Here is a 20495-nt window from a genome sequence, read left to right on the forward strand (position 1 = left end):
GCCATTGACCCTGTGTCCGGGTGTACTCCTGTAGACTTCCCGTCATAAAGTGTGAGGGCAGAAGCAGGAACGAATATTGGAATTAGCTCTTCTCAACATCTCACCTAAAGAAGGATGAGAGAATATATAAATAGTATAGAGAATAAATGTATTTTTAGTTCATGAGAGTGCGAAAAATTTGAATATGTTTTTTATTTGTATTGATTTTTTTTTTAAGATTTATTTATTTTTTTAATTTATTTATACAAGCACTGGGTACAATCAGAATCACGGGAGGGTGAGAGAATTCATCAGAGCCAGAGTGGAGAACAGAGCAGCCAGAAGGCCCGAAATACACTGCTGAGGGGAGCAGCAGGCAGCAGGAGAGGTCTGCACGCCATTTGGGACCCTCCTTCGGTGGCCGGGGAGCATCCGGGGATCGAACCGGCGCAGCAGAGGCTGCGGGCAGCTTCGCAACCCAGCACTCAACCGCTGCGCCACCGTGGAGGCCCTTAATTGTATTGATTTTTAAGAGCTGTTTATGTATTAAACTTTTGTCATGATATAGATAATTTTTCCAGTAGGTCATGTGCCTTTTAACTTTATATATGGTATTTTTCCCCTACATAAAATATTTAAATGCCTTTTAATTAAATTTATCTTTTCTATTTTGACATGGGTATCAAACTTAGAAAGTGCCTTTTTACCCTGACAGACATATTGTCCACAAGTAATTTTATGGCTTCATATTTTTTTTTTCAAGTACTGACCTCATCTGTCAAGAGTCAGTGTAATCTGATCACTGTGCTGGCAAGATGGGGATATATAAATATTATTTCAATTAAAAAATTTTTTTAAAAAAGAATGTAAGATTTGAGAAAGGGCTATAAAAAAGGTTGATAGTTAACAGTCTGAATTGATAAGGCTGTCTGTGTTTTCTGTCTTGAGTGCAGTCTTCATGTTCAACTGGCCATTCAATATTTGTATCATGACTAAATGTCCATTTTCTTTCAAATGTTTCACCGAACTCATTTAATGAATAAGATTTCCTTTTTGGGCCTCCCTGGTGGCTCAGCACTGTCAGGCTATAGCCAGCCATTGTGGCATGGGTGCCATGGGTTCAATCCTCGGCCAGGGAGGTGACCCACATGGCACAGCAGACCTCTCCTGTCTCGCCCGCTGCTCCCCTCAGCAGAGTATTTCGGTGAATCCTCCTGTTCTGCGCCCCACTCTGTTTTTGGTGAATCCTCTTACCCCCTGCATGTCTGACCTGTACCCCAGTTCTTGTATGCATAAAAAAATAAAATAAGTCTTTAGGGGAAAAAAGTTTTCCTTTCTCTATTCCATCCATTCATACAAGAATTCATTGTGGTGTTGGGAATACAGTAATAAAATAAATTTTTTAAAAAGTAAATAAAAAAAAAACTCCCTTTTTTTTTTAAAAAAAAAAGGCTCTACCCTTTTGAAGTATACAGTCTAGTGGGACAGACTACAAAAATAGTAAACGCATAGCTCATATAATACAGCTGACTGTGGTCATTGCTATGGGGGAGAAATTGAACAGAGTGAGAAGACTGGCACCAGTGGCAAGGGGGGGATTTACTAATCTGTTACCTCAAATAGGAATCTGATACCAGACCAAAAGTTGGGTCAGGGTCAGATGATTCCATGGAAAATTATTTTTCCACTTGAGATTGGAAGGGCTAGGTTTTCTTAAAAGAAGAATGATGGAGACCAAGCCACATTAGTTGAGTGTACAGATGTTAAAGTTGGGTGGAAGGATCAAAGCCCCGGAAAAAGATCTTGGGATACTGTATCCTGCAGGGCATGTGATCACTTGGTTTTGAGAGTTAACCCAAGAAAACTGGTCACTCTCAAGTACTGTGATCTCTGCTGTGCTGAGGTTTTGTCCACTGAACAGAATGTGTAATTTCAGTATTTAAAAGATGTCAGGGAATATATTCTGATCTCTAAATTATAAAATAACTCAAATTTCAGCTAAAAATAATTTTTAGTTTCATGAATACACATGATTTCTTTTCCCATTCTGTATCAGATACGATACCAGGGAGGCAGTGCATGGCTTCCTGTTTCTTCCTGCTTAAGCAATTTGATGATGTCTTGATTTACCTCAACTCATTTAAGGTCAGTAGAATTTTTGAGATGACTCTGTGTGCAAAATTCTATAATGTGTCGGAGATAATATACTCTTAGAAAACTCCCTTTTACTAATGGTGGCATTAGTTACATCCACTAATTCCTTAATATTATTTTTGTTGATCTAAGTCATGTTTTATGTTTTATATGTTAATACTCATGTGACTTGTTCTTGGGGTGTCTTTCAGAGTTACTTCTATAATGACGACATCTTTAACTTTAATTATGCCCAAGCCAAAGCTGCAACAGGCAATACCAGTGAGGGTGAAGAGGTGGGTACCTGCTTTTGAAGGTATTTCGATGTTTCTATCTACAAATATTGTTCTGCTTTTCCTCACTGAAATAATATCTTCAAGAATAAAGATTATTAAAAGTTCTTTTGTTCCTAAGTTACATTCATTTTTATAGCCATTTTAGTGTTTCCCTTTTTCATAAATTTTATAAAAGCATAACATACAGAGGGAAAAGTATAAACACCAAACTATGTAGCTTGATGAATTTTTAGTGTGAACATACCAAACAGTCAGTAATCAGGTCATGAAATAAAATGGTCAAAACCCTAGATACCCTCTTGTGTCCTTTTTGAGTCACATTTTCCCCCAAAAGCTAACCACTGTCTTGACTGTTCACTCTGTGAATTAACTTATCTAAATTATCAAAATAATTTAATTGAATTAGTCAATTTTGTTATTATTCAAAATATCACTCAAATTCTAAATATTTCCAGATTTCCATTATGGTTTCTTCTTTTTGAGTTAAAACATATTTCATGGTTTTCAAGTATGTGTGCTATCTCTTCCAGGCTATTTTGTTTTGATCTCTAGCTTGCTTGTATTGTGTCATAGAATATGACGTATATGGGCACTCATCTTAAAACGGCTTGCGGCTTTATTGCCCAATAGTGTGGTCACATGTGCTTGAAAAGTGTATGTATTGGGCGGTTGTTGATTGTTTCATTCACATCTTACCCTTAGTGACCCTTTCTCAGCTTGTGATATCAGTAACTGAGACGTGTGTGGAAGTCACTGCAATTTTGTCCCTCACTTTTCTTGGCAGTTTATTTAGAATTTGGTCATTATAATAATGGTCATTATAATAATTTGGTCAATTATTACAATGACCAAATTCATGGTATCTATTAAAAAAAAAGTGTGCTTTTTAAATGTATAAGAAATACACTGCTTACGCAGTTGCTGAGGTGAGAAAATGTGCTAGTCATTAATTTAAGGCAAGTTGATGTGGTTATTTTTACACCAAAAGCATCTTCATCTTTATTCCCTTTCTTTCTTTGTCTTGCAGGTTTTCCTTTTAATCCAAAGTGAGAAGATGAAAAATGACTACATTTACCTCAGTTGGTTAGCTCGGTGCTGTGAGTTACAAAAGAATCCTCTTTTTCTTCTCTATTACATACCATTTGGGATAGAAATTATGTTGCATATTTTCTAGTTTTGTTTTGCATTTTATTCTGTAGAATGAGCAAGCACTGGGCCTCCCCAGTGACGCAGCGGGTTGAGCGCCGCGCTGTGAGGCTGTTTGCAGCAGTGTGGGTTCAATTCCTGGACAGCCAGGGAGATACCCACATGGTGCGGCAGACCTCTCCTGTCAGGCCTGCTGCTCCCCTCAGCAGTGTTTTTGGTCCATCTGCCTGTTCTGCTACCTGCTCTGTCTCTGGTAAATCTTCTTACCCCCCACACCTCTGACCTGTACCCCAGCTCTTGTATTAAATAAATAAATCTTGTATTAAATAAAAAAAAAAAAAAAAGAATGAGCAAGCACTGAAAATAAGCATTGTGAAGGCTAGTCATAGGGTGGCCAGGAATGTGTGTTATGTGTTTGCCCTGTGGTTAGTTCTACCGTACAACACTGACATAGCATGTACAGTCCTGAAAGATGCCGGCTTCTCCCTCTCGCCCTGTCAAAGTTTCCAGAGCCTCAGTTTACAGTGTTTTGTTTTGTTTTTTTAAAATGATATTATTTTGCTGTTTTTATCTTTTCATCATGGTGCAGGTCTAAAAAATGCCAAACTGTCAAAACCATAATTTTTTAAATGCATTACATTACCTGTAGTCAATATTTGTTTATCTTTCTCTTGACTCTCTTTTCTACCTCCTTTTTTTCTCTTGAATTTAAAATGTTTACTGAGTTTTTGAGGTCACAGGAATATTTTAGCATCACATATCTAAATCAGGCTACAGATACATGAGTAGGATTGAAATCAATGATAGGTGTCCTCTTTTATGCAGATGAATAAAGTAGAAATGACTGGAAATCCACCCAATTTAAAGAGACAGAGTGATGTGAATCTTAACTTAAATATTGTCAGCGTGGTAGAGTTCTGATGGGGAGTCTCCCCCTAAAAGCCGATGGTGCCCTGTGAGGCAGCAGTTCACCATGACTTTGTGTATTTGGAACATAGAACCAAACCCATAGAACAACAAGATGCATAGTATTTCTCTTCTTTTCCTTCTTTTTTAAAGTGACTGGCATGTTTGTTTGTTTTTTCAATTGAGACATGGGCTCAGGAGTACATTTTCTCACCTCAGCAACTGCGTAAGCAATGTATTTCTTATACATTTAAAAAGCATACTTTTTTTTTTTAATAGATATCATGAATAAGAAACCAAGACTGGCCTGGGAACTTTATCTCAAGATGGAGACCTCGGGCGAGTCCTTTAGCCTCCTGCAGCTCATTGCTAATGACTGCTACAAGGTGAGTTTGAGCGGGACACTCATGAAACAGAAGATTATCACATGCTGCTTGGCTGAGTGTTAGGGGAAAGTGTCTGCTGGTGAGAGGACTGACATGGGGATTATCAGACGTCATTCCTTTCGTGAAAGAGCCAAACTCAGAGATCACAAGATTTCAGATTTTATATGCCAAGGAAATAATGAGTTAGAAGGAGGTTTAGATTTTCTAAAGCCTGTATATCTTTAGGTACCATCCAGATAGAAATATTCATCTGTCAGTGGAACTTTGGTTCTGAAGCTCAAGAAAGATGTTTTTTGACATCTAGAGACAGATTTGGAGAAATCATCAGTATTTCAGTAGTAATTGAAGAACTGAAAAATATGAGATTACCCCAGTAAGGAATTAAAGTGAAAAGAGTAGAGGCTGCAAACCAAACCTTGGAAATATTAAGGTGTAAACAGCAAAAGGAAAGATGAAAGAACTAGAAAAAAAGAGAATAAAGGGCCTCCCCTGGTGGCGCAGCGGTTGAGCGCTGGGCTGTGAAGCTGCCCGCAGCCTCTGCAGCGTCGGTTCTATCCCTAGCCACCAGCGAGGGTCCCACATGGCACGCAGACCCCTCCTGCCGTCTGCTGCTCCCCTCAGCAGTGTATTTCAGTCAATCTGTCTGTTCTGTTCCCCGCTCTGGCTCTGGTGAATTCTCTCACCCTCCTGCACTTCTGACTATACCCAGTGCTTATATAAAATAAATAAATAAATCTTTAAGAAAAAAAGAGAGAGAATAAAAAGCAGTCAGATTTAGTAAAGGGGGGATGGGAATGGCAAAGACAGGGAGGTAGGAGGAATTTGGACCCCTATCCTAGAAATTAAAAGCTTTTTTCAAAATTAGATTCAAATCTCAGAAATTCATATTTTTTAGAATATTCTTACCCAAAAGATAGGAAAGTATCAGTTAAAGAGAGTCTGCTGTAAATCAATAATAGCTCATTTCAAATTGATTCATTGTAGAAATAAAGTGAATCACCACCAATGGAAAAGATTTTAAAATATAGGAAACTTGAAAATGTATGAGTTGGTGGATGAAAATGATGTGAAATGAGTTGGGGAGGCAGAAGGAAAGAAAACATTAAGACAGCAACTGAGTTCATTTTGCAGTGTGGTAAGCCTGAAGTGTGTTTGTGGCTCCCAGAGAGATATACAACAAGTGGGCAATTATCGGGGTGAGAGATGTAGTTTAAAAGTGAGTAATAGTTAATGGTGCTGGTGGTGGTAGCTGCAGCGGAGTGTGGGAGACATGAGCCAGTGCATGGGGGGAGGAACCAGGTGGAACTCCAAGATTTAAGGAATAGAAATAGAAGAGTCAGAGAAAGAGGGAGAACATAAAAAGGGACAGAAAGGAAAGAAGAAAGTGAGGAGAGAGGAAAAAGTGCTTGTCATTACTCATTTTTTTATTCCTGCTTTATCAAAAACCAAGGAAGGAGAATGTTAGATCTGCAACCAGATGGAGTTGCATGAGGTTCAAGAAAACAGTAGTATGCAGAAACGAGAATCAGATTAGAAACGTGATTCAATGAATGATGTTACGAAAACCAGTCTTTGAAAAATGGATACTGGAGATATAAAGGAAAATGTGATGCTAACTTTAAAGGAAAAATGGTGTTAGGGATGGAGGCTGCTCGGTCTTTTATAATAGGAAGTATGAATTTTTCTGTAGGGCCTCCCTGGTGGCCTAGTGGTTAAGTCTCAGCACTCTCACTGCTATGGCCTGAGTTTGATCCCTGGCCAGGGAGCTACCCATATGGCACAGCAGACCTCTCCTGTCCCACCTGCTGCTCCCCTCAGCAGTGTGTTTCAGTAGATCTGCCTGTTCTGCTCCCCACTTTGTCTCTGGTGAATCCTCTCACCACCCCCACACCTCTGGCCTACACTCCAGTTCTTCTACACAAAAATAAAAATAAAATCTTTAAAAAAAATAAAGAATGTAATTTCAGGCAGAGGACAAGGAATCATGGACAGGGAGAGTAAAGATTCAAGAGAATAGGAGCAGTCTTGGTGGACTAAAGCCCTAGGTGAAGGAGAGGGCATGAGGTTAAGATCAAAGGAGGATAACAACTTTCAAGAACAATTTGGTGTTACCTAGCGCCTCTGTGTCCCACAGGCACCCACTAGTTCAGTGATTCACTAGATGGACTCATACAGTCCAGTGTAGAGTTATACTCGTGACTGAGACTCACTGCAGCACAGGGCCCAGGAGAATGACATGTACAGTGAAGATGAGAGAGGTCAAGGCCAGCTTTCCTGTGCCTGCTCTGTGCATCTTTCTCCAGCTACAAACTCCAGAGACATGTATGAGATGTCCTTGTCCAGGAAAAACAGGACAAAGAGAGAAAAATGGCCAAATTAAGTCCTAACAGTCTGAACAACCTAATTCAAAGACAGATATTTGGGGGAGGAGGGTCGGAACAAAGGGGAAGGGCCCTGTGGCCCAGAGTAAAAGACTGTGGGTGCTTTGATGGTAGAGGTGATATGGTAACATACACCCGACGTGTGAACCTAGTCCCCTAAATCTCACAGTGCTGTAAACCAATGTTACCTCAATAAAAAAAGAAAGAAAAAATAACCCAACTCAAAACAAAAATAAATGAAAGGTAGTTATTGACAGTAAAGAGCCGTGAGCAAAATGTATATGCTCTCTAGAAGAAATTGCTTCGAATGTAACAATATAGTTAGGTTGAAAGTAATAAAAGGATTAAAAAGATAGACCATGAAACAGTTTCTTTAAAACACAAAACATACACTGACTAGATGATCCCACAATTGAGCCTCTGGGCATTTATCCCAGAGAAATGAAAGCCTGTATCCACACAAATGCTTTTTCACAAATGTCAATAGCAGCTTTATTGTAATCACCACAACCTGGAAACAATCCAAGTGTCCTTCAGGAGGCAAAGAGTTAAACCATGGTTTGGCATGGAATGCTGCCCAGTAATTAAAGGGGAAAAAAGGAACTGTGATGATGAGTCTGACTCCATTTCTTGCTGTTTGGCTGCTAATAAATTTTAACCTTTACCCCTTCGTATTTCTCTCATGCCCTACATCTGGAGAAAATGATAAGAATGCTTGGCACCCCACCCCCATTTCTGGAGCCATGCCATCAAGTGATTAAAACCACACAAGCCCCTACCCGAGATCAAGAGCTCTCACCCAGCTCCACCCACACTGAAAAACCCGGCCAGTTTTCTTTTCATGTTCCCAGGTCAATTTGGACTTGTTTATGAGACCCGTCCTGCTCTCCCTGGATACCTCAATTATATAAGTAAGAAACCTTTTCTTTTCCCTAAAGATTTATTTTACTTATGCATACAAGAACTGGGGTGTAGGCCAGAGGTGTGGGGTAGGGGAGTGAGAGGATTCACTAGAGACAGAGTGGGGAGCAGAACAGGCGGATCTACTGAAATACACTGCTGAGGGGAGCAGCACGTGAGACAGGAGAGGGCTGCTGTGCCATGTGGGTAGCTCCCTGGCCTGGGATCAAACTTGTGCTGCAGTGGCTACAGATAGCTTCATAGTGCTGAGACTTAACCCTTTGTGCCACCAGGGAGGCCCAAGAAACCTTTACACACCCTTTTGGTGTGTGTGCAACATCAACATTTTCAACATCCAAACCAAACTTGGGATGAAGGCCCCTCTTCCCTTTGCAGGGTTACATAATCAGAACAAATATCATGCTGAATAAAAAAAAAGGTCCCATACTACTTGATTCCATACACTTAACATTTTTAAAATGTCAAAATGACAGAGATGTAGAACAAATTAGTGATGGCCAGGGGTTAGGGCTGGTGGGCAGGGAAGGTGTGCAGTTAGGGGTAGCATTTGGGAAGTCTTTGTAGTGATGGAGCAGTTCTGCATCTTGATAGGAGTGTGCTTAGTGGTTACATGAAGCTAAGCATTGGAAAAAATGACAGGACTATACACACAGTGTAGCAATATCCATTTCCTGGTTTTGATATTGTGATATACTGGAGTTACTAAGGTGGGGGGGAACTGGGAGAAAGGTACATGAACCCTGTGTACTATTTTTGTAACTTCCTGTAATTCTGTATTTTAAAATAAAAAACATTTTAAATTAACTGACAAAAGTTGTACTCAACAATGTAGATGAATCTTACAAACATATAAAAGATACAAAAGAATATTTGAGAGTATTGGTTCATAAAGATAAAATTCTAGGGACCAAACTCATATCATGTATATATTGGGAAAAAAAGATGTGTGCATAGATGAGAAAATTATCAAAAGTCAAAGAAGTGATGACCATGAAGTATAAACAGGAGTTACTTCTGGAGGCAGTAGGTTGTAGTCTGGAAGGGGCACACAGGGAGCTTCTATTCAGCTGTCAGTGTTTTGTTTCTTTTTTTTTTTAATTGTTTTATTTTTTAATTTTATGTATTTTTTACATCATTTTTCATTTTTGCACAATGTATGCATTTTCATCTTGGTTATAGTCCCCATACAATTCCCACCCCTCCCTGTTTTGATCCTACTTCCTCCTCCCCACCAGTGTTTTCTTTCTTGACCTGGACTATGGGCACATTTGTATTCACATAAATAGTCTTTTTTTAAAAAAAGATTTTTTATTTATTTATGCATACAAGAACTGGGGTTTAGGCCAGAGGTGTGGGGGTAGGGAGTGAGAGGATTCACCAGAGACAGAACGGGGAGCAGAACAGACGGATCTACTGAAATACACTGCTGCAGGGAGCAGTAAGCGAGACAGGAGAGGTCTGCTGTGCCATGTGGGTCAGCTCCCTGGCCAGAGATAGAACTTGTGCTGCAGTGGCTGGCGATAGCTTTGTCTTTAGCCCCTGTGCCACCAGGGAGGTCCTCCACATACTTTGTCATTAAACTGGGGCCTCCCTGGTGGCCTAGAGGCTAAGTCTCAGTACAATCACCTGTATGGCCAGAGTTCAATCCCCGACCAGGGAGCTAACCCACATATGGCACAGCAGACCTCTCCTGTCTCACCCGATGCTCCCCTCAGCAGTGGATTTCAATAAATCCACTGTTTCTGCTTCTCACCTTGTCTCTGGTGAATCCTCTCACTCCCAGCACCTCTGGCTAATAAGCAAAAGAAAAAAAACCCTAATGAATAATATTGAAAAAATAGTCATTGAACTGTATATTTATGTTTCATGCATCATTTAACTGTGTTATTTCACCCCCTTGGAAAAAAATTTAAGAGAACTCAGGAATAAGATTAACCTCAAAAAGGTATCAGAACACTTCTTCCTGTGAGACAGGCAGAAAAGAAGGAAGGATGAATGAAAATTATAGGTATTGTTTGAACTGAAAGGAGGAAAGTTGTGGTGTCCCTATAACGCATAGAAAAAAGCTAAGCAAAGAATGCAATAGCGATCTGAGGAAATTGAAGGCGGTTTAGAGCAATAGTTTATAGGAATGGAGAAGTAACTAAACCACACTGGGTAAAGAGGCTAGCCTAGCTGTTCGAAGCCTTGGTGAAATTGGTAACACTGTATATTTTTGATTGCCAGTCAATAAAACTTATCTAAGCAAAATTTAATGATATTTTAGCATGTTCAACATGCTCAATCAGGCTAAGGAACTGTGTAGTCTGTTTGGGAAAGGTGTGTGTCAAAATGAAATAAATGTTTCAAAGATTTGTTGGTGTTTAGAGTGGCAGTATAGATCTAGGAATGCTGAGAATTTTTTTTTTTTTTTTTTTTTTTTTTTGCGTAGAACTGGGGTGTAGGCCAGAGGTGCAGGGGGTAAGAGGATTCACCAGAGACAGGTGGGGAGCAGAGCAGATGGATTTTTGCTGAAATATACTGCTAAGGGGAGCATTGGGCAAGGCAACAGAGGTCTGCGGCACCCTATATGGGTCAGCTCCCTGGCCAGGGATCCAACTCAGGCAGTAGTAGTGATAGTGCTGAGACTTAACCCCTAGGCCACCAGGGAGTCCCATGCTGAGAATTTTGGAACAAGATGAGTGAAGCACCATACTCTTGGGTTGAACATGATCAAATTAATTAATATAAAATGAATGATGGTAGTAACCTACAGAATGTATTGAGGAGACCTGAAATATGACCAGTTCGTATCAGTCATCAGAGTTTATCCTCAGGATCAGAATTAGAAGAAATGACCAATACGACTACAGCAAAACTTGACTGTAGATAGAAAAAACATTGTTGAAAACTGAATAAAGGGCCTCCTTGGTGGTTCAAGGGTTTAAGCACCGCACTATGAAGCAATCCACAGCCTCTGCAGCACGAGTTCGAACCCCCGGCCGGCCAGAGAGCAACCCACATGGTGCAGCAAACCTCTTCTGTTTCGCCCACTGCTCCCCTCAGCAGTGTGTTTCAGTTTGTCTGTTCTGTTGCCCGCTCTATCTCTGGTGGATGCTCTTACCCACCACATCTCTGGCCTGTACCCCATTTCTTGTATGCATAAATAAATAAATCTTTAAAAAAAAAACTGAATAAAGGTAAGATGATTTATATTAAACCATGTTACCTAAACTATTTCCTCTTTGTTTTAGAGGGAATTTAAATGTATCTAATTTTCTAAGTGAGTTTTGTCATTACCCACGCAGTGGTTTTATAAGTTCTGTTTTATGTTTGGTTTATGTTTGGTTTCATTATGTACAATTACCCCCATACTTTCTTTTACTCAGATGGGCCAGTTTTACTATTCAGCCAAAGCATTTGATGTCCTAGAAAGACTGGATCCCAACCCTGAATATTGGGAAGGCAAGAGGGGTGCCTGTGTGGGCATTTTCCAGATGATCTTAGCTGGGAGAGAACCAAAGTAAGTGAACAATAAGAGACACTACTACCTCTGGGTTTGCTGGTTTGCGAAGGAACAGCATTGTTTTCTGAGATGACATTTTCTTCTGAAAACTCAAAATTATAATGTTTTAGAATGGCAGTAAAAAGATTGAGAGTTTTATAGTTCTGTCTGGCCTTTTTCCTCCAGGAATTTTTTACTTTGTAGAATCAGATCATTCTAAAGCATATATTCTGGGGACACTGTACTATAGCGCTCTAAGAGCAAGATGTAGATTTGGTGCCAAAAGTGTTGCCCTTTTCACAAAATCTTTTTTCAGTCTCTTCTTTACCTATTGACTTTTTTGTGTGTCTTTCCATTTTAACCTCAAAAAATTAGGAATATGGTGGATAATTCTTTTTTTTTTCTTTTGCATTTTCATATCCCAAAAAACATTGAGACATTTGATTGCATACAATCAAGTGGCTTATAGCTCTCTTTGTGGCAAAAGTTAAAATATTTAAGACTAAGTTCAGTTTTCTAAAAATAACAATGGAACATATTTGTTATTAATGTACAGATAGGAAATGTGACTGTCTTCTAAGTAAATGCTAAAAATTATTTCCTGAAAAAGAAAAAAATTGCTTACTGCCCTGAGTCTACTTCCAGTCCTAGATAAAAATTTAAAGAATTTGATTGGGTGAAAGAGATTTCTTGTGGGGAAAAAAGTAGAAAATATGAGAGAACCTTAGGGAAAAGACACAGATCTGATAAGGTAGTAGGGATGTTTTTGTATGCATTACTGAAAACATGAATTTTAATTTTAATTAAATTCAAATAACTTAAAACATAAATATCCGTTATGTTTAAAACATAAATAACCTTTATGATATCCTTAACTGTCCTCTCATCTGTATTTATTAATGTATTATTTTTCTTGAAGAACACATTCATTTCTCTGCCTTTGTAAAATTTTACAAATATGGTAGTACCATCCATTTTTTTTAATGGGAAGGAACTTTAATACAATTAGGAAACAATACAGAAAAGGCAAAGAATATAGTTTCTAAATCAAGCACCCAAAGTGACCCGTCCCCTCGTGGGTAAAAGTCCACCCAAGCAGGATTGGCCCAGAGCAAGGCCCCAAAGCCTGGCACAAGTCTAAAGCACCTTCCAGTGGGGACCCACAGAAAAGGATCAGAAACCACCAGACAAGTCTGGAGGGAAAAGAGCAAAATCAAAAGCAAGACAAAAACCACCACTGTCACCTCCCCACGGGTCTCTCACCCACGTCTGTGTCACCCAGTCCACGACCACAAGGCAAGTGCAGTTTCTTCACGTGTCTCTCAGCTCCATGTGCCTCCTCCAGCTCTCCTTGTGGCTCCATCCTGCTTCCTCCTTCCTCAGTCTCCTCTGTAGCTCCTTCTCTCCCTACTCAACTGTAGCCTCCTTTTGGTTGTGGCAGGAAACCTGGAACCTTCCCTTTTCCTGGGGATCATCCTGTTACAATCCCCCCTTTTAATTTTTATTCCACCATATGTATGGTGGCACAGATCTCAGGGTGTAGTCTTAGGAGACAGTCATTTATCACACGAGTACCACCCATTTTAAGATGATTATCATCTTCAACAAAGGAGAATCTACAACTCAGAGAAATCAATGTCTTGTTAGTACAGATCTAGAATGAGAACCCAACTCCTTGATATGCTCTTTTTCTAGAGGCAAGATAGACATGGAAATACATGTGTCATGTTAGGGAGGTCAAAAAGATGAACAGTATATATGTAAACCATACAAGTAAACAAAGACAATTTGGGTTGATAAGAAGGACAGCACAGAATTTCCATTTTACCATGGAAATAGTAAGAAGACTAGGAAGTTGGTAACTGGTTTACAAATACATAGTGAGAAAGTATATTAGAAGTGCCACATTAGAAGTAAATGAACTGTTGTTACAGTGTGTTTTACTTGTTCATTTTCATTCTTTATTGAAAAACTATACTTTCAAACATTTTCCTCAGAGAGACCCTTCGAGAAGTACTCCATTTACTGAGAAGCACAGGTAACACCCAAGTAGAGTACATCATCCGGATCATGAAGAAATGGGCCAAAGAAAACCGAGTGCCTGTCTAAGATAACTCCAGAACCTTAGGGGCCAGCCACCACTTTGACATCATACTGGAAACCATTTGCCTCCAGTTTAATGTAAGATGCAGGACTCTATTATATTGACATGATCCTTCCTTGCTATTCAAGCCTCAAGATAGTGAATGACTTTCTTAGACCTCACCTTTTGGCTGAATTAAGTGCCATGGTCTGTACTGTGGCCCCTGTGTGATACGACTAGCAATACGACTTTGGACTTGTCTGGTGCCTTTCTTCCAAAAGTGCTCGGAGTACTGAGTCGTTAACTGACCTTAAGGAGAACAGCATCACTTTGCTCTGTTAGCATTCCAAGGCATTTTCTCCTAGCTGCAATAACAGATGCCTTGATGCTCCAGAGTCCCATCGTTCTGTCATCTTATCTCAGCTGTCTCTGTACATTATCCTGCTTTACTGCGGAGCTCCATAAAGAGTTTTGCAATGCATCTCTGACTCCTGGGAGAGCAGAAATTACACATAGTTTTATGATTCTGAGAATGGCAGTAAGAACCTTTATCAAACTGTTCAGTCATTAGAGGATAATAGGCTTATGGGATTACTCTTTCAGTAACTGATTCCTGGTGATAATAACACGTTACAGTGGAGTAACATGTGGCAGCTTTTAATAGGTGAGTACTATGGAAAAAAAAACAACTGTATGACGCATTTAAAGATATTCAGGAAACAAAGTTTATGAATTGCTGTAGTCACTTCTCTAGAATACTCTAGGTAACAAATCAGATTAGCTTTATCTTTATCTATCTTGTTGAATAAGCACCAGTTTTGAAAGTAGGATGACAGATTACATGTATGCATATGACATGTATGTATTATGTATATTCATGTGGCCATTACAGCAGTGATGCTGAGACACAGGTTGTGTGGAGCCCTTGAAGCAACCTAAAGCCTGGACTCTGTCCTATGTCACCTTCGAGTACTGCATTTCTGCGCACTGCCAACATAAAATCTAATTTACAACTGAGCTAGACTCATAACCGATTTTCAGAAAACAGACCCTTATCTTTTTACATACCAGATTACTGTTGTTTCTACACAATACAATTTCTTTCTATTAGTTCAGAGCAGTACCCAGAATTAACAGGGTAGAAAGTGCAGTGTCATCCCTATCCAGCATGACACCTGAAGAAAAATCATCATTCTTTGAAGCACTAAAGACAGAATTCCTGCAAGCACAGCCTCGGTTGTTCCACTGACTCCCTTAAACGAGGAAGTTGTATAGAATGGAGAGCAGCTAGGGAGAGAATGTTCACAACCAGAAGCCTTGGTTTCTGCATGGCTGCAAAGGGTTCTTTGAGCTCTACTCAGGCAGAAGGCCAGTTTTCCTAACTTTTATCTTAGTCCTAGTTCTAATCAATTCACAGCACAAATCAAAATAAGGTCACCCGCACAACTGCGTTTTAGAAAACAAAGTCACATCATTCTTCATAGACCAAAGCTTCTGTTTCCTCATTATGTTGTTCCTACTTCAATAATTGATTCTTGACATCTATGGTAATAGGTGGGCCAGATCTGGGCAGAACCTGCTATATTTAGAATCCTTCTTGTGACTGTTACCTCACTTAAAATGTTAGGAAACATAATAGTGAGAAAAGACAGATGGAACTCCACAGTGGCTTTTGGCAATGAAATCTGTCTTCCATTTAATTGCTATTTCAAATTTACTATATTTGCTATTTCAAATTTACTATATTTCTCACTGATGATAATTTACCTTTACATGAACTTTTGTTGAATTTAACACTAATTTCTCACTACTATTTTCTTTTTTTTCTGGGGGCGGGGGGGAATCAGATATTCCAAAAATAACAATTCCCAGAATTTTAAGGCTAATTTTCAAATCCTTTTTAATCTACAGAATTGAGCTAAAAAAGCTTAAAGACTAGTTTAAGAGAGATAGCATTCAATTCTGTTATTAAGAATAATGACTTCTGAAATGTCTTGGCAAGGCCTCATGATTACAGAGTAGTGTTGCACAGCTGTTTTTCTTACACGTGATGGTATTGTAGGAGGGGAAGGCCCTGGCTTAGGGCTATAGTGTGATGTCTACAATTCAGAAATCAATGTTCTATTTATAGTCTGTAGCAAATGTTACTTGCAAACAAAAAAAAAATTTACACTTATTTTTGTACTTTGAAAGAATTATTATATTCTATTGTAATATATTCAAATTAAAGTTTATTATTTGGTTCTCATAATGGTATTGTGTTGAGTGTGGTAAGTGTGAGTCTGGGGTACATCATGTACCTTTCTCCCCTAACCCAAGTGAAGAGGAAAACAGGTATTCCCTCAGAAGACCTGCTCACTGTTTGTGTTCAGTCATAATAGTTTTGCCTCTGCTGAATGAATCACAGTGCATTCTAGAAGTTGTGTGACCAGTGCATCACATAATACCTTGTACACAGAAAGCTCTCACATGCTTGTTGACTGAATAAGCATATAGTAGCTGCTAAGTCAGGGAACTTGTGAGATCTGACTATATATATCTATGCATCTAATCTATCTATGTGTGTATATTATATATTATATATCAGATATCATATATTATATAATATAAACATTTATTATTTAATATGAAACAGGCTTCAGGACTTCATTCTAGATAGTGGTAGCAACAGATGTTATGGCAGGGAATCCAGATGTTTAAACAGGAATGGAATTAAGGATCACCATTGCTTCAAGCTCAAGAAACAATTTGCTTTTGCCAGATTTCTTTGTTGTACTTGTGGCCAGGAGGACTTTGCCTGCAAACTTCACTTTCAGCATCTCAAGGTTCTTCTGCTCCTCTTTCTGTTTCTGCTTGAATGCTTTATGCTTTATCTTCCTCATTCATCTCTTCTGCTTCTTGGGCTGCTTCAAGGACTCCATTTGCCCTTTTCACAGTTGAACGTAACACCTGCTGCCCCTTCCCCCAGCCTCTGCCACTGGACTCCTGACCTTATATATTCTGGCTCCCATCTAGTTCTTTCATTGTGTGCCAAGCATATGGTAGGTGCCAGGGTACAAAGATAAATAATGCATAGCCCTGACCCTTAAGGAACTCAGGTTAACCAGTCTATACAACTAAGCACACTCATGTGACTGTCATTTTCAGTAGGAACAAAGTACTGAGAGAGAAAATAAGGCAATCGGAATGTTTGTGTCCATATAAATGGGATACATCCTGCCTCAGTTGGGACAAACAGTCAGAAATGCAGCAGCTCAGAGATGCCCAGCTCCTGCCTTGTGTGCAGCACACACAGCAAGCGTCCAAGCACACAGAGCTGAAGGATTGCTGTCCTTTCCTGCCTTGGTGCCCCTCAAAAGTGGCAAGTAGGGTCCTCCCTGTGGCACAAGAGGTTAAGCGTTAGCCCTATGAAGCTATCCGTAGCCTCTGCAGCACGAGTTCGTTCCCCAGCTGGCCAGGGAGCTGATCCACATGACGCAGCAGACCTCTCTTGTCTCGCCAGCTGCTCTCCTCAGCAGTATATTTCAGTAGATCCACCAGTTCTGTTCCCAGGTCTGTCTCTGGTGAATCCTCTCTCCCCCTCACCCCCCATACCTCTGGCCTGCACCCCAGCTCTTATGTACATAAATACATAAATCTAAAAAAAAAAGTGGCAAGCAAGTGGGCAGTGTATCTACTTTCTAGCGGCAAAGTGACTGACTTTTTCTATGTTTAGATGGCTAGTCATCCCCCTTATATGTTCAAATAGTGCTCTACCTCTGTAGAGACGCTGTCAGGGAAACTGAGAGACCTGATGATGTGCCTATCTCCACCTTGACTCTGAGCAGAGGAATATGTGAAAGGTCTGAGACAGCACACGATAAAACACGAGACAAATACAATCAGCTGGTGGGTGTGTACTGAGTGTGTAGTGTATACAATAGTTTGCACTTTTTCAAAATATGAAATCCCTCTAAGTTAAACTTACATGCCAAATGCAACTAGGGCTGTCAGTAGCCTCCTAGCTGAACCTCAGGTGAAAAGGCTTTGGGTGCCCGGGATTTAGTTTCTACTGTGTGATGCATTTTATCTGATTTATTGTAATTTTTGTATATTCATTCTTATATTCATGTATATTTGTTCAGTTATATGTCCCACTGTGTTTCAGAAAAGATTTGAGATAAATTACATATATGGATACATAACAAAATGTGGCTAGAAGACATTTAAAAGTAAAGGAAGCCAAGAGTAAAGTCAATACACAGAAATACATGCCAGAATTACTTATAAACAGGCCAGAACTATACCTTCAAGCTTCCTACTAGCCAAAGCAAAAGGTTAAACACAACCAGACACACAATCCACAGTCCCTCTGGGTGAATGAGTTCCCTAAGGGGAAGAGCCCTAATTTCTCAGTGATCTCTGATTATCTGTGGCTTCTGACATAGGCTTTCTACATACTAACTTAGATATAACTATATGCTTAACAAAAAGTTCAAGGGCATCTTATTGCTGCTTGAGACATGGGCAGGTATTTCTCACTGTGTACTGTTAAGTAATTATATTTGCCCGTCCATTTTTAATTTCCTCTATAAACATAATTATAGTCATCTTTGCTAGTTTTTGACTGAGGAGTAGTTATTAATATGGTGGAGCTGAGACATGTGATTCAAGTTTTTAAATTACAAGGATAGGATGAAAATATGGTAACAGTGACCTATAATTGCAAGGTACTATAGAAGCAATAAAGTGATGGGGTAGGAGAGCTTATACATTCACTGAGGAAACACAACTAGAAAGTATAGTGGAATAAGTTAAATAGAAAAAGCTATATTGGGGAAGTGAGTCTTTTTTTTTTTAATATTTATTCATGCATACAAGAACCGGGGTAAGGCCAGATTTGCGGGAGGGTAAGAGGATTCACCAGAGACAGCGCGGGGAACAGAACAGGCAGGCTGACTGAAATACACTGCTGAGGGGAGCAGTGGGCAAGGCAGGAGATGTTTGCCTCGCCATGTGGGATTCTCGCAGGCTGGCCGGGATCGAACCCGTGCTGCAGAGGCTGCAGACAGCTTCACAGTGCGATGCTCAACCGCCTGCGCCTCCAGGGGTGGCCCCGGAAGTGAGTCTTGAGTTGAAAATTGAAGTATAAAATTTAACGAGGTAGGGAATAAATTAGCAATCATGTCAGATGAAGATAACAGAGTAGTGGAGTCATGAGTAATATTTACAGACATTTAATCTTCAATTGTTCCTATTTATTTATATAGAGACATAATCTGGTCCTTGAAAAAAAGCCTGATTTTATTTGTAAATGTGTCGTTTCATGCTATGACTGGGCAATTCCACTCCCAGGTACATGAGAGCGTGCTGTACATGCTCAGGAGGGTTCCTGGTGTACAAGCACGATCGTCACAGCAGTGTCCCCAGGAAAAACCTGGCAACAAGCCAAATACAACAACAGGAATGAAACTTAGCAATATTGCTTACAACAATAACTTTATAAGTTAATGACAACTCAAATGTAAGTATTTCATCAAAGAGAAAGTAGGGGAAATATGAGCACAGAAATTAGAGTTAGTGGTTATCAGGAGTGGGGAGTAGGCAGGGGCTGGGTGGAAAGATCACACAGGTAGATGTGTTATCCTCAAGGTTCTAGTTCCCATGTTGCATGGGGGTTATACCTTAATAAAAATCAGCTAAAGAAATATAATATTAAAAATAAATTATAATTAAAGAGGGTCAACAGTGAGTGTATGTTTTGAAGTAAAAATTATGACCAACCAAATCGTGTGCAGTTGAGGTAAAGCCAAAAAATAAACAGCTAGAAGGAGTAATTCTAGTCATACTCCTAAATGGAAAGCATGATGATCTTCAGATAGTGGAATTAGGTAACTCTACTTCATATTCTTATTTTTTTCCATATTTTCCAGTTTTTCGACAATGGGCACATTTATTTGTATATCAGGGAAAAGACATTAAAACACTCTAAAGACTATGTTTTACAACCAAAGAGATCTTCAATTTACACCTAACAAAATTAATAATTCATTCATCTCATCTAATACCCACCCCCCCTCATTCAGAGTTCCCCAGTGGTCTCCAAAATGTTTTAGAATGAGGATCCAAACTAAATCCAACACTGCACATAGCTGTCATGGCCCTTAGACTTATTTTTTTTAATAGACTTCTCCCCTCCACTCCCACTCTTCCCTAGGTCATTGATTTGGGAGAAACTTGGGTCATCTGACTTGTGAAATGTTCCACATTCTGAATTTGGTTGACTGTTACTTCGTCTCATTATTGAACTTGTTCCTGTATCATTCAGATTACCTTTGAACTGTTACTTACATCTAGCCTGAGAAGATTCAGGTTTATGTTTCTTATAGGTTGATGAATGCATTCTTTTTTTTTAAGATTTATTTATGCATACAAGAGCTGCGGTGTAGGCTAGGGGTGGGGGTGTGAGAGAGGATTCACCAGAGACAGAAGGGGGAGCAGAACAGACGGATCTACTGAAATACACTGCTGCAGGGAGCAGCAAGTGAGACAGGAAAGATCTGCTGTGCCATGTGGGTAGCTCCCTGACTGGGGACTGAATCATGCTGCAGTGGCTGTGGATAGCTTCACAGTGCTGAGACTTAACCCCTTGCACCACCAGAGAGGCCTGCAATCTAAATTTCTTTTTTTCACTTATATTTGACGGCAGGAAATACAGAGGTAGAAGTACCTGTTGTGAACTGACATTCACCAATTTGGTCATGATCCACTCAAGTTCTTTTTAGTACATATGTATAGCCA

The 20495-nt window shown here is 39.6% G+C and overlaps 1 protein-coding gene across 4 annotated transcripts in view; it reads left to right on the forward strand.

Moving 5' to 3' along the window:
- Positions 1-15966, forward strand: part of IFT56 (intraflagellar transport 56) — a 60618-nt gene extending 44652 nt beyond the window's left edge. For all 4 annotated transcript variants that reach the window (XM_037514244.2, XM_037514268.2, XM_054692704.1 and 1 more), the window contains 6 exons: positions 2036-2124; positions 2325-2408; positions 3436-3505; positions 4740-4846; positions 11517-11650; positions 13630-15966. In XM_037514244.2, the coding sequence (XP_037370141.1) occupies positions 2036-2124; positions 2325-2408; positions 3436-3505; positions 4740-4846; positions 11517-11650; positions 13630-13741 (596 nt within the window). In that variant the 3' untranslated portion in view covers positions 13742-15966. The remainder of the gene's footprint in view (positions 1-2035; positions 2125-2324; positions 2409-3435; positions 3506-4739; positions 4847-11516; positions 11651-13629) is intronic.
- The last annotated feature ends 4529 nt before the right edge of the window (positions 15967-20495 follow it).

Source organism: Talpa occidentalis, unplaced genomic scaffold (assembly GCF_014898055.3).
Source record: "Talpa occidentalis isolate TD23 unplaced genomic scaffold, MPIMG_talOcc4v2.1, whole genome shotgun sequence".
NCBI classification, from domain to species: Eukaryota; Metazoa; Chordata; class Mammalia; order Eulipotyphla; family Talpidae; genus Talpa; species Talpa occidentalis.